Genomic DNA, 12,330 nt, shown 5'->3' with positions numbered 1-12,330 from the left:
ACGCACTGCAAACGCGCAAGGCCATGAGGTGTCTGGCGTCTCTTCTATAGTTAGTGTTCTCTGGGGGCTACCCTCGACAGATACAAGCTAAGGACTTCATTACATAAGAATCAGCCAGATTTGTTACGTATAAAAATGAGAAATAGATATAAGAAGGTGTTCTGCATATGTACACTTGGCAATTTTTGTCACTCGGCAATACGATGGACGGAAAAATGGATTAATGAGAAGACCTGATTAGTAATTAGTAAGTATTTTCAACTTTGAAATTTCTTAAAACGGAAAGTCGAAAGGCTTGGTTGTCTCATATGAAAGATTTATTTGCGTGCTGCTCAAAAATTCAAATTTTAGCTTAGAAATTACACTAATTAGTCAAAAATTAGTTATGGAATTCGATGCAGTTTCTTCTGAAAAATGATTTTAACTTCGCTACACCTCGAATATTTCGAATTCCTATTCTAAACTAATTTTGTTAATTAGCTTCTATCTGCCAACCCTCTCTGATCCCTTCGATATTTTTTTCTGAAATTTCACAGATGACGTGTCCTTCCAGATAGTTCTCATGACCATCCGCGGTAATAAAAGTACCATAGCCCCCGCCTTCACAAAATCGAATTATGCATGGCATATAAACCGCGGGGAGCAGGGAGGAAAATCACATTTCGACACTCCAAATGGTCGTCTTTTCTTTTCTTCTCCTTTTGACAGTTTGCCACGTAAGCTATCCGTTTCCCTAACTTTTTCAGAAGATTTTCGTATTCAGGTGTTAGCGGTGGATCCCGGATCTGCTGTTAGACGAGTGGAAGTTGTCAAAGATCAACATTTCAATGACCTGACGGATTCCGCAAAGGAGCAAGGTAAAAAAAATTCAAACATACGAAATATTCCATGTTTCTCGTTTTCAGCCTTTACCAAGACACTTTGTGGATTGCTCTATGGGAACGAGAATTGTGGAAAGAGCTTTTTGTCAACCGACGGCAACATTGTTCAAAACCCAACTGACGATGAGAATCTTGATTTGGTCATGGACTACGTGAAAGACGGCTCGTTCAACAAAACTGGACAACTCCGCTATGCCTCCGTACCTGTTGTGGAAGACGAACTCGTGATGGACATCCTCAACATGATTTATGGAAAGAAAGAGTACACTTTGCTTCTGAATAATCCAACTAAAGAAGAATTGAGTGCTTTCGTGAGAGACATGATCCGGATTCCTGCTCAGCAAGTCTTGAAGCAACAACTTCTTCACAAGATTCTGGAGAGTCGCGCTTCGTACGAGAAGTTTGTCAGTCCGATGCTCGAAAACAACAAAAGACAGCGACTTTTGGATTTTGCTCAACACCTTTTGGATTCATATCAGAACGGAACACTGTCCACTCAAGATACTGTGTATCTTAATGAGCAACTTCAGAATTACGCGTTTTTCGATAGACCACAGGATAAAGAATTCAGAGCAATGGTTGATAAGCTGATGAGGGTTTTCGGGAAATCGATTAATCTTGCTGATAGAGGTAGGGGGAAAATTCGATTCACCTCAATTTATCTTGTTTCTTGCAGATGGACTTGAGACTGGAACCGACACTGAGCAATTGGAAACCACTTTGACGCCTTCTGTTGCTTTTGGTTCTGATGGAAACGAAAATTCCTCAAATCACAGAGACTTTGAAAGTAAAGAAGCTATTAAAACCACGACTGGTTTCGCCACGACTACTGCATTCACTGCCGGACCGTATACTACTGGAGGATCTGGTAAGACAACTGAAACTCTTTCATCTCCTTGAAAATTAAATTAATTGCAGATTCAACAACTCGTTACACAATAACCACTGGAGGAACCACGGGAAGACCACAAACTACTGGAGGACCTACTGTATTCACTACCGGACCGTATACTACTGGAGGAACCACCGGAGGACAAACGCATTATACAACCGCACCCTATCCACCTGGGCAGCGTACAACTGGGCCCTACACCACTGGAGGAACCACAGGACCATACACGACTGGAGGAACAACAGGACCATACACCACTGGTGGAACCACAGGACCATACATCACTGGGGGAACCACAGGACCATACACCACTGGAGGAACAACAGGACCATACACCACTGGAGGAACATCAGGACCATACACCACTGGGGGAACCACAGGACCATACACCACTGGAGGAACAACAGGACCATACACCACTGGAGGAACATCAGGACCATACACCACTGGGGGAACCACAGGACCGTACACCACTGGGGGAACCACAGGACCATACACCACTGGTGGAACCACAGGATCATACACCACTGGAGGAACCACAGGACCATACACCACTGGTGGAACCACAGGACCATACACCACTGGTGGAACCACAGGATCATACACCACTGGAGGAACCACAGGACCATACACCACTGGAGGAACAACTAGCAATCCAAACCACAGACGGGCTTTGGCTGATGAGCACTATCCAACTGGAAAAGTTGCCGAATGTAAGATTTGAAAAAAAATTCCTTCTAGCCATCGAAATGCGTGTTTGTTTCAGATACCATGACGACTCCATTGTCCGAAAAAGTTATGGAAGACGAAGTCAGCTCTAAAGATCCAGTAAGAAGTTTCAACAATGCTCCGGAGCAGTCGGTTAACAGCACCACGAGCTCTCCAAAACTGACACATGACTCGGAAGGTATGTTTAACAAGAACTTTATGAGGTTCCATCTTCAATTCTCAATTTTTCAGGTTACGCGAAATCTATGATGACCGCGGAGACAGATGAACCACTCGTATACGTCCAGGAAGGTGCAAACGCCGACAAGGTTCCTGGATCCGCCATGAAAGCTGACATCGATGATGAGAAAAAGACCAACTCCTTTTTGAATATGGAAATGGATTTGAAGTCGACCCGCAACATGGGTGGCATGGTGGATGAGGAAACTGCCAAACCGCCGTCGGCGTAATCGGTCGTCTTTTTGATTTAAATAAATATGTGCATTGAAAATTTAAAACTTTATTGATTAAAATAGGAAAAAAATGCAGAAGGAAATCATCGATGAGAGGATAACATTACACGTAGCAATTTTTCAAGTTACAAACAGAGAAATCAGTTTTCTGGAGATCCACTGCCTCCTTGGTGACCAGGCGGACTTTTTGCAAAGTTTGAATCATATGGAAGCCGTTATCAGTGAACCATCCGACGAATGGCTTCTTGCAGGAGATCCAGGTAAATGGGGAGACCTTGTCGGTGGTGACGGCGATTTCGTAGGTGAGGTCATTGATTTTCTTAACCTCTCCAATACGGACATCGCCGAAGGTGTTGAAGTCAACCTGAACAAGAAAAAAGAATAAAAGTTATTATTTGCTCGGCTAACCTCAAACAGAAAATCAGGGACAAGAACGTCTTCATGGATTTTGGCGCCGGTGGAGTTGTACAAGGTGGTGACGTAGAGAAAATCGGCTAGGTCGTTGAGTTTGGAGAATTTCATTCTGAAAAATGATAATTATTGGGTTAGGTTACTTCAGGAGTTCTTGATTAACCCAGTTTCTACAATTTGAGAGGAGGCAGCAGAGACAACATCAACATTGAATTCGTTGGTGAGGATTGGGTCGAGACCATTTCCCCAGCTGAGTTGCTGAACATTGACGGTCACATTGTTGAGGTCATACATGTTATCGTTGAGAATGAACACTTTCAGATTGAAATCCGCTTCATCGGCAAACTGAAAATCATTTTCATATTCCTTTTTCATCGAGCAGACTTTGAATCAGCGACTACTACAAACTTACGGAGAAGACAGCCGTGTTAGCGAAGAAGCGTTTAGCTTCATAATGAGCCATCTTCCAGTTCTGATCGAAATCGATTGAAGACCATGTTGGTGCCGCCCAGACATCATTGAGCTGCCAGTACATTGCACACATGGTGTTACCCAAGCCTTCATCTGTGGTGATGTTTCGGAATCTTCTATAGTGAAGAGTTTGAGTTTTGAGAGCAACCGCCTGATGGATTTGAGAGAAATATGCAAGTCGACTCATATAAGAGCTGGAGGTGACGTATTCGCACGAACTGATGTCGGACAGAGCGATTCCATCGCATTGAGATGGAATCTTTAGAAAAAAATAGTTTTTAATCAGAAATCCCTAAGTTACCGGCAAATGTTGGAAGATCATGAGTAGGTTAGTAGCAATTCCCCCAGGATGGTGTTGACGATGGAACATCGCCTTGCTGGTGTACTCCCAATCTGATTTGTCAATCCAATTCAGCATGGTTTCTCTGAAATATGTATCATTCTTGAATGGAAACGATGATTCCTGGTAATCTTACTTCAATGGATAACTCTGAACACCATACTCAGAAACACATCTCGGTATCAGATAAGTGTCATCTCTCCACAAATTCACAAACTCATTGTAATAGTGAATGTCACCATATTTGACGTCATATGGGTTCTTGGAGACTCCTCCTTCTCTGGAAAACCGAATGTTATCAGAAGAAATCAAGTATATACAGTACCGGCCAAAAATATATCATATTTTGTCATTTCAGTTCAATATGCCAAATTTTGTTGGGTTGGACATTTTCAACCCATAAAATCCAAAAAATGATATATTTTTTACCGAAATTGTAAGCAGCTTACATTTCAGTTTGAATTCCATTAGAAGGACTCGACAAGATGAAAGGAATAGTAGGAGTCAAGGACTTGGTGATTTTGCCCAATCTCTTGTACAACAACACATAATCCTTCACTTGCTGATTTTCCGAGTAGTTCGCAGTCTTCCACCAATGACCTCTGATCGCAGCCTCATTTTCGTTGTTTCCAGAGAAAACGAGAAGCGATGGGAACTGAGCAATACGATCCACTTGAGCATAAACTTCCTTCTCAGCATTTTTAATGAATTCATCAGTTGTGGGGTAGAGCGCACAGGCAAACATGAGATCCTAAAATCAGTCAGTGTTTCACATACCTATATACAGTATTGTGCAAAAATAAACGGACTTTGGTTGTTTTCAGTTGAAATTGTTTAACTTTAAGAGTATGTCATGGTAATTCAGATTTCACACCTAATAGGTTTTTATTGGATCATACAGATCAAGAATAAATCTTCATTTTTGTAGTTGACAACTTCTTTGTAAATACGTATCGACAAAGTAATTTCTTCCTTAAATCGATCAATTTCTATGCAAAATAGTGAGATTCTTGAACTGTTGTCTTAAAATGAGCATAACTCTTTAAGGAGTGCACCTACAAAAAAGTCGTCAACTACAAAAATGGAGTTCTACCTTCAAGCTGCGTAATTCATTAAAAACCTTTTGAATGTTACAATCAGAATTACTATGATACACTCTCAAAGTTGTACTGTACACATGTACCACTTCACAACTCACCTGCCAAATCAAAATCCCTTTTTTTGCGGCATACATGAAGAAATCGTTGTTCTCATAGTAGCCACCACCCCAGACTCGAAGCACATTCATTCCAACTTCAACCGCTGAATCCAACAAAAACTTTGTCTTCTCAAAGTTCTCTGTCTTGTTGCGAAACATGGAGACCGGGATCCAGTTGGTTCCTTTCAGAAATATAGGAACATCGTTGACTTTGAAGTAGAAATTTCTGCCTTGTTCTGGCTTTTCTGGGTTGATGAAGTCTTGAACCAATTCCACGGTCTTGAATCCAATCTTCCTTTGTTTTACTAAACAAAAAATCTATTTTTGATGATGCGGATGTTTTTACTCAAACTCACCTTGAGACCCACAAGACACAATGACATCATACAACTTCGGCTCTCCCATTCCGTTCGGCCACCATCTCTCAGGCTCTTTTGCTGGTGGAATAGAAAACTTAAGTCTGTTCTTTGACCGCGATTGCATGCTTATCAAGGAAGACATTCTGTAGTAATCCATCTCTCTGATACCAAGCTCCGGGATTTCCACTACATAGTCAACCGTCCTGCTGCCATAGTGGAATGTTTCGAACTCGAATTCTACGTGCCATTTTCCTAAAATACATCCTGAATTTGTTTTGAGAAGTGTTCACTTACCCTTGACATAAATAGTTTTCCAGGTGAAGTCATGGAACAGGTGTCCCCGGTATACATTCAGATAGATGTCATCAACGATTCCAACAGTTGGGAAGGACGGTCCCCAGTCCCAGGCATAACTGTATTGAGCTTTTCTAAAATTATGCATGTTAATAGAGATAAAAGATTTCGTGATACCTGATGAAGTTTTGATGACATTCCCCATGGTAGATATCCGGGTTGCAATCTGGTGGAAGTTTGTGGCCGAACACGCTCTGTAATTAGTTTTTCTTACTAGGGAAGGTCATAGAGTTAGTTTGGACATAAGGATCGTAACTTATATTGTTGAAAAGCTGAAAAAACGCTTGTTCCAAATATGTATTCAGTTTTTGCCCTCGAGACCTGGTATTCGAGAAAACTGGGGTCCAAGTTTGAAAATAGAGCTTTTTTTTAATTCAAAAAATTTTGGCGTCTCACAAGTCAGAAAGGCAATAATTTGTCACTTTCTCTGAACTTTGACCTGGTTTTTCTCGAAGATCAGACATCGACGGAAAAAACTAAGGATATATTTGGAATCAGCATTTTCTTAGCTTTCCAATAATATCGGTCATGTTCCATAACTCGAAACAGACTCCTTGACCTTCCCTAGTTAGTAGCCCACTCATAGTTACCGCGTCACCCACCGAGTATTCTTCTGCTCTTTTCTTGGAATACTTCACTGCACTCTTAAAAGTGATCATAATTTCATTGTAGCCAGAAATGACCAAATCGGTCACGTTGACATTATATGGAACGAATTGGTTTCGGGTATGCATCACTTTCTCGCCATTCCAATAGATGGTGGCAATCGTGTCGAGACTGGTGATGTCGAGGAAGTATCCAGGCTGCAAAAAGTTGGATAATGGGAAATTTTAATGGGATATTAGAATAGCCAGAGAGATGACCTCCCTGGCGCTAGGAAATTGTGTTTTGATGCTCGATGTATTGTTTTGCTATTACCGTTAAATCTTCCCGATGCAACAGAATCTTGCGTTGATATGTCCATTCCTCCTCGGAAATCCATTTCAGATTAAGATGATTTTCTCCATAGAGCGGATTGTCTATGATTCCCGACGCGTATAAATCGGAATAGATATCTCCAGGAATATTGCCTGTAAAATGATGAGGAATACATAGAAAGCTGGATGGAATTGAAAACGCGTCTTTTTGATTTCAAGTTTCTTTGAATTCTGTATTTTTGAATTCTTTTTGGGCCCAATGTAAATTAAAAAATAAATCAAAGTCTTACCGGTACCATTAACCGTTTTGTTACTATTCCAAAACAGCCACTCTCCCTGGAGCGAGATAATCTCACTCGGCAATCCAGAATTTCCCGATTGAAACAGGAAGACGAGCCACAAAAACCAAAAAACGCAGACAGAATGTGGCCAGCGCATTTTCGCTGAGTGGCAGCAAAAGTGGTAGGTGTAAATGAGCCGAGTAAATGCATTCGCTTATCAAGTGACCCCCGATCTTATCTTCATAATTGTTTGCTTGACGTTTGTGAGTTTGAATGTATGTATAGGTATATGTGTATGTTTGCGAGTAGAACAAAAACGACGTTACTGCTACATCAATTATTTGGTGTGCTAACGATGCAAACTATTCTAGATAAGATAATATCGAAAGACTCCTGTTACAACCATTTCAACACACAAGACAAGGAAATGGGTAAATTGAATAAATCGAAGATTTTAGTGGTTTGGAGTTTGAAACTATTACTACAACTACAGTATGACAAAATTGGCGGGAAAAAACAAGGGGAAAAACCAACATCAATGATCACCATTTAGTTTAGAGTAGAGTCAAATCCTGTTTCTATAATTGTTGTATTTTTCATAAACGGTTTTAAAATTTATTTTCCACAATTCGAGAGTAGTTCCATTTTCCATAATTGTCCTCTTCAAAACTTTTTTCTCTCTAGGATTCTGGACAATACCTTAGAACGGATTAAACTTTCAATCTCATCTCACATCCAACTTTAAAATCTCACACTGTTCCTTTTCTAATGCAACAATGTGATTTTTCACCCATCGAACCTGTCTAAGACCAAAAAAAAGTGAAAACATCGACTGGCATCATAGGAGAAAGCTGGAGAAAGTGGTGGCCGTTTATCTCTCAATGTCATCCAATTTGGAATTGCGCAATCGTATTATCAACAAGCTTTTTTTCCTTTTTTCTCTTACGCTTGTCCTTTTCTTTATTACCAGCTGATCAACATTCAACATCAAAGTTGCATAATTTTCTATCTCTTTTTAACATGAAAAGGAAGGATGTCTCCCCTCTCTTTGCATAAAAAGAGAAGGAACTTTAGAGAAAATTGCAAAAACGGAAAGATTGAAGACTAAACAAACATAAATGGATTCACTTAAGCATCGAGTGTTTACAAAAAAAGAAATGTGTTGCTTCCCTAAGATTTCATATTTTTTTCATGAAACTTTTTTTTCTTAGAGATATCTGAGATACATACATGAAATAAACTTAAGGTAAGTTATTTGCCTTGCTTCATTTGTAGCCTTACTAGGGAAATTCTTGAAGTCAGTTTGAAGCTATGAAACGTGACTTATATCTTTGGAAGGCTGAGAAAACGCTGATTCCAAATATATTTAGTTTTTGTCTTCGAGGTGTGGTCTTCAAGAAAAACAAGGGCGAAGTTCTGTAAAATAGAAAATTATTACCTTTTTAACACCCAAAACTAAATATAGGATATGGAATCAGCGTTTTCTCAGTTTTCCAATGACATAGGTTACATCCTAAAACTCCAAAATGACTCCATAATGTTCCCTAGTAAAAATAACATGAATCAAGAAATTTCAAGACAAGTTTTGCTACAGATTATTGCAAACAAAGCACATTTTCGTTTTTGAATTGTTTGAAATAATATTGTTTCAAATTTTTACTTTTTTGAGCTGAAAACATCTATTTTTATTACCTAACAGGTAGTATTCAATCACTTTTAGCAAACTTCACCATTACTCGAAACAATACTCTAGTCTTTGATTTCTTAGATGTTATGTCATTGTCATATGAACTCTAATCTTACAGTTCCCTCAAGAAAGGAACGATAGTTAGGTGTAACCATTGTGTAAGGTGTAAGCCCCCCACTTGTTCACATCTGTTTTACACCCAAGAGAAGCAGATAAAACATCAGAAAAGGTTAACGGAAAACGTCAATAACCAGTTGTTCACCACTAACCAAATCAGTCACACATTTGGAATACAAGGGGAGAATCAGAATACGACGAAGAGGGTGAAGAGAGAAGAAGCAGCGCCCCGTCAGAAAACCGGCCCCTGTGTCTTTTCTAGGTCCGCCCGTCTTCTCAATACATATGACAAGGTGAATAAGACGAAGGAAAAAGTCTCATACTTCAAACACTGCCTCGACTCCACCCATCATTATCCCTCAAGATGCTTCTGTCTCATTTGTTCTTTTCTTATCTTATCAAACAGGTGATTCCCTCGATTTTAGTTATTTTTCTACTTTCTAGCATACCCTATCCATCCTTCATCCGCCTTCCTTTTAATTCATCCTTGTCATATTCATATTCATATCCTTGAGAACACCTGTTACGAGGAAAAGAACAAATCGTAACGCCCCTATCCCCCTAGTTCTTTCGGTTTCCCTCAATACATATCCCATTTTATGTGGTAGTAGTGGTGAGAGACGGAAAGAAGTGTAGATCGTTTACTATTTATCGCTCACAACGTAATATTCCTTGTCTTTTTGTTCAGAATTATCCAATTCTAGAGGTTTTGAGATAGTTTGTTGTTTTTATTCTGTTTTTATAAGTTTTGGGTTATGAACCCAAAATTGGTTTACAGTAAGATTTGTCAACATTTTTTATCTTATCTCATCTCGAAATTTGAATTTTCACAGTTTTGCATCAACAACTTACTTCAGATGACCAAAATTTGGAATTTCATCTTACCAATTGTGGTTTTTGTGGTTTTTGCTCAAGGCCAAGAGCAAAACCAAGTGGGAGCTGCTGCCAATGGCCCACACATCGTCAACTCGCCAAACGCACTATTCCAGGTACACATTTTCTTGTTAAACATCACTCTCATGATATCCGGAAGTTGTTTTCCTTGTTTTCCTTGCGTTATCATAAGCAAAGTGATAAACAAATATTGTAGGCGCGAGCCACTGGATCTGTACAACTGGATCCTTGCCAATACATGCTGCAGTTATTGAATCGTAAGTTTGAGGGCGAGGGATTGGAGATTAAAAACATAAAGTTATTCAGAAACTAATAAGGATTTGATGCAACATGAGGAGAACACACTGGAACAATGTTTGTATTACTTTTTGGCTGGGGAGAGTGCAAAGAAATTGGCAAAGTAAGATTAATTGTCATTTGTCATCACAGATTGCATTTCCAGACTAAACATCCCACATCCAATCGCTTCCATCCCACCAAACTACATTAGTCAGCAACCAGTGACCATCAACTTTGCCCAGTTTACACTTCAACATTTTGAATTGGTAATCACCGATGAAAATCTTTTTAAAACCCAGTTTTTCAGAACGAGCACTTAAAAGACATCTCCATTCACGGCTATTTGGAGCTCAACTGGCGCGATGACCGCCTCGTGTGGAGCCAAGATACTTGGAAGAAAAACAAATTGGTCGTTCACAGTTTCCATCACGTCTGGGTGCCTCTTCTCGGTTCGCAGAAGTAAGAAACACTTTCACTATCAAGTTGTAAATGTCTTTGTGTGGGTTATAAGGGAATGGGGTCAGATGTGATGTGCATTCATATGCGCGTGAATACACATACATCAAGTTCTTTTTTATATCTAAATCCTATTTCTGATTTATGGATTCTTGAGAAAAAGTTAAACGTTTAACTTTTATATATTTACAGCCCGGAGAATCATTTGAAGAACGGAGATGCGTTTGAAATCCGCAAAGTGGAAACCACATTCCAGGGAAATGTGACGGCTAAAGTTGCCTTCTCGCTGAGAACATTCTGTGATGACACCGACTTTGAAAACTACCCAAATGATGTCTACAAGTGTTGCTTCTCATTTGAACCACAGCAGGATAGAGTGAGCAACACATACTAATACAAATTTATGTAAACTTCATAATTTCTTTTTTAGGAAGTCATCCAATTCACTTCATCTGGCCTCCCAATCTTCACCGACCCAAAAAATTTCCGTGATTACGGATGGGGAGTGTCTGGAACCGTCCCAGAGTCATTCGATGATCCATCTGAAATTGCTCAGCTTGGATTCTGTCTTAACTTGAAGAGAGCACATAGCTCATTGAAGGTTGAGCTAGCCATCCCACTTTTCATTACCACTGTTCTTTTCCTTCTTCCACCACTTTTCGGAAGTGTTAAGATTCAGGTAAGCGGCAGCCCTCAATTTTTTATTCATATTTTAAAAAATTGCAGATTTATTTGAAAATGTTTGTTATGGGACTCCAGTTCATGACCCTTCTTATCTTCTCCACCAGAATCGCTCCATTCCTGTCGAGCACTGCAAGCACACCAAAACCAAGTGAGCCTAGTCTCTACGAACTGACTCAAAAAAATTGAAATGTATTAAATTTCCAGTGCGATTCCTCGAGATTGCTCTTGTCTTCAATCTGATCTCCATCACCACTTCAATTATTTTGTTCTGTTGTATGCAAGTGAAGCGTACACTCCCACCATGGGGAAGAGTGACCCAGTAAGTCCCATTGGGGTTATTTGTGGCATGTTAAAGTGTATTTTGATACATTTTTTCTAATTCACTAGCGTCAAGAAATATTTCTTACAAATCTCGGTTTAGCGTTTGTATAGCACCGTTTTTTTTTGTTTTCTGCATATTCGGATGTAGAAAAACTGTCAAAAAATGGGAATAAATGTAGAAAAATGGGAAAAAACCATGTAAAAAATAAGATTTTCACCGGTCGTGAATAATGTAAACTATGTAGTTAAACACGACCTGAATATTCCCATAAATTTCAGAACAACTTTTTCCTGAAATAAATGTCTGTTTTCAGATTTGCTAACTTTATCAACGGATTCCTTGGAGTTCTCAACATCTCCGGTGTCGAGGAGTACAACCTTGAAAAATATGACGAGCAGGTCACCCAAACTTCCTACCAAAAAGATTGGAATAATGTGTTCCGTGCAGCTCACGCAGTGCTTATGGCAACTATCTCCGCCATTGTGATCTTTGTATATATCGTGTATTGTCTCTAAATTATATTTCCATTAATTTAACTATTCCTGTATAAATTTCATGTATATCGCTTTATGTCGCTTTTGACTTGTAGAACTTCTGCCTTATAGA

At 39.5% G+C, this 12,330-nt stretch overlaps 4 protein-coding genes across 4 annotated transcripts; 3 read left to right on the top strand and 1 right to left on the bottom strand.

Annotated features, from left to right (window-relative positions):
• Positions 1-674: 674 nt before the first annotated feature.
• Positions 675-2,951, top strand: GCK72_025822 (uncharacterized protein; the record flags this gene model as incomplete). Its single annotated transcript, XM_053736501.1, has 7 exons — positions 675-716; positions 764-857; positions 906-1,511; positions 1,558-1,749; positions 1,800-2,486; positions 2,540-2,680; positions 2,734-2,951. 7 exons carry the CDS (start codon positions 675-677, stop codon positions 2,949-2,951), a joined length of 1,980 nt encoding a protein of 659 aa, XP_053580067.1.
• A 73-nt stretch (positions 2,952-3,024) lies between these two features.
• Positions 3,025-3,339, top strand: GCK72_025821 (uncharacterized protein; the record flags this gene model as incomplete). The annotated part of the gene is made up of 1 exon (XM_053736500.1): positions 3,025-3,339. The coding sequence occupies one exon, from the start codon at positions 3,025-3,027 to the stop codon at positions 3,337-3,339; it is 315 nt and encodes a 104-aa protein (XP_053580066.1).
• Positions 3,058-7,442, bottom strand: GCK72_025820 (uncharacterized protein; the record flags this gene model as incomplete). The annotated part of the gene is made up of 14 exons (XM_053736499.1): positions 3,058-3,318; positions 3,363-3,477; positions 3,529-3,710; positions 3,778-4,095; positions 4,138-4,261; positions 4,313-4,456; positions 4,626-4,927; positions 5,375-5,679; positions 5,731-5,985; positions 6,028-6,161; positions 6,205-6,281; positions 6,690-6,890; positions 7,006-7,157; positions 7,295-7,442. 14 exons carry the CDS (start codon positions 7,440-7,442, stop codon positions 3,058-3,060), a joined length of 2,718 nt encoding a protein of 905 aa, XP_053580065.1.
• A 2,504-nt stretch (positions 7,443-9,946) lies between these two features.
• GCK72_025819 (uncharacterized protein) lies at positions 9,947-12,239 on the top strand (the record flags this gene model as incomplete). Its single annotated transcript, XM_053736498.1, has 10 exons — positions 9,947-10,078; positions 10,180-10,240; positions 10,290-10,383; positions 10,426-10,483; positions 10,570-10,721; positions 10,911-11,094; positions 11,149-11,397; positions 11,445-11,550; positions 11,607-11,721; positions 12,038-12,239. 10 exons carry the CDS (start codon positions 9,947-9,949, stop codon positions 12,237-12,239), a joined length of 1,353 nt encoding a protein of 450 aa, XP_053580064.1.
• Positions 12,240-12,330: the final 91 nt, after the last annotated feature.

This window comes from Caenorhabditis remanei, chromosome X (assembly GCF_010183535.1).
Source record: "Caenorhabditis remanei strain PX506 chromosome X, whole genome shotgun sequence".
Lineage (NCBI taxonomy): Eukaryota > Metazoa > Nematoda > Chromadorea > Rhabditida > Rhabditidae > Caenorhabditis > Caenorhabditis remanei.
Note: the sequence above shows the minus strand (reverse complement) of the source record. Positions and strands in the feature narration are given on the sequence as shown.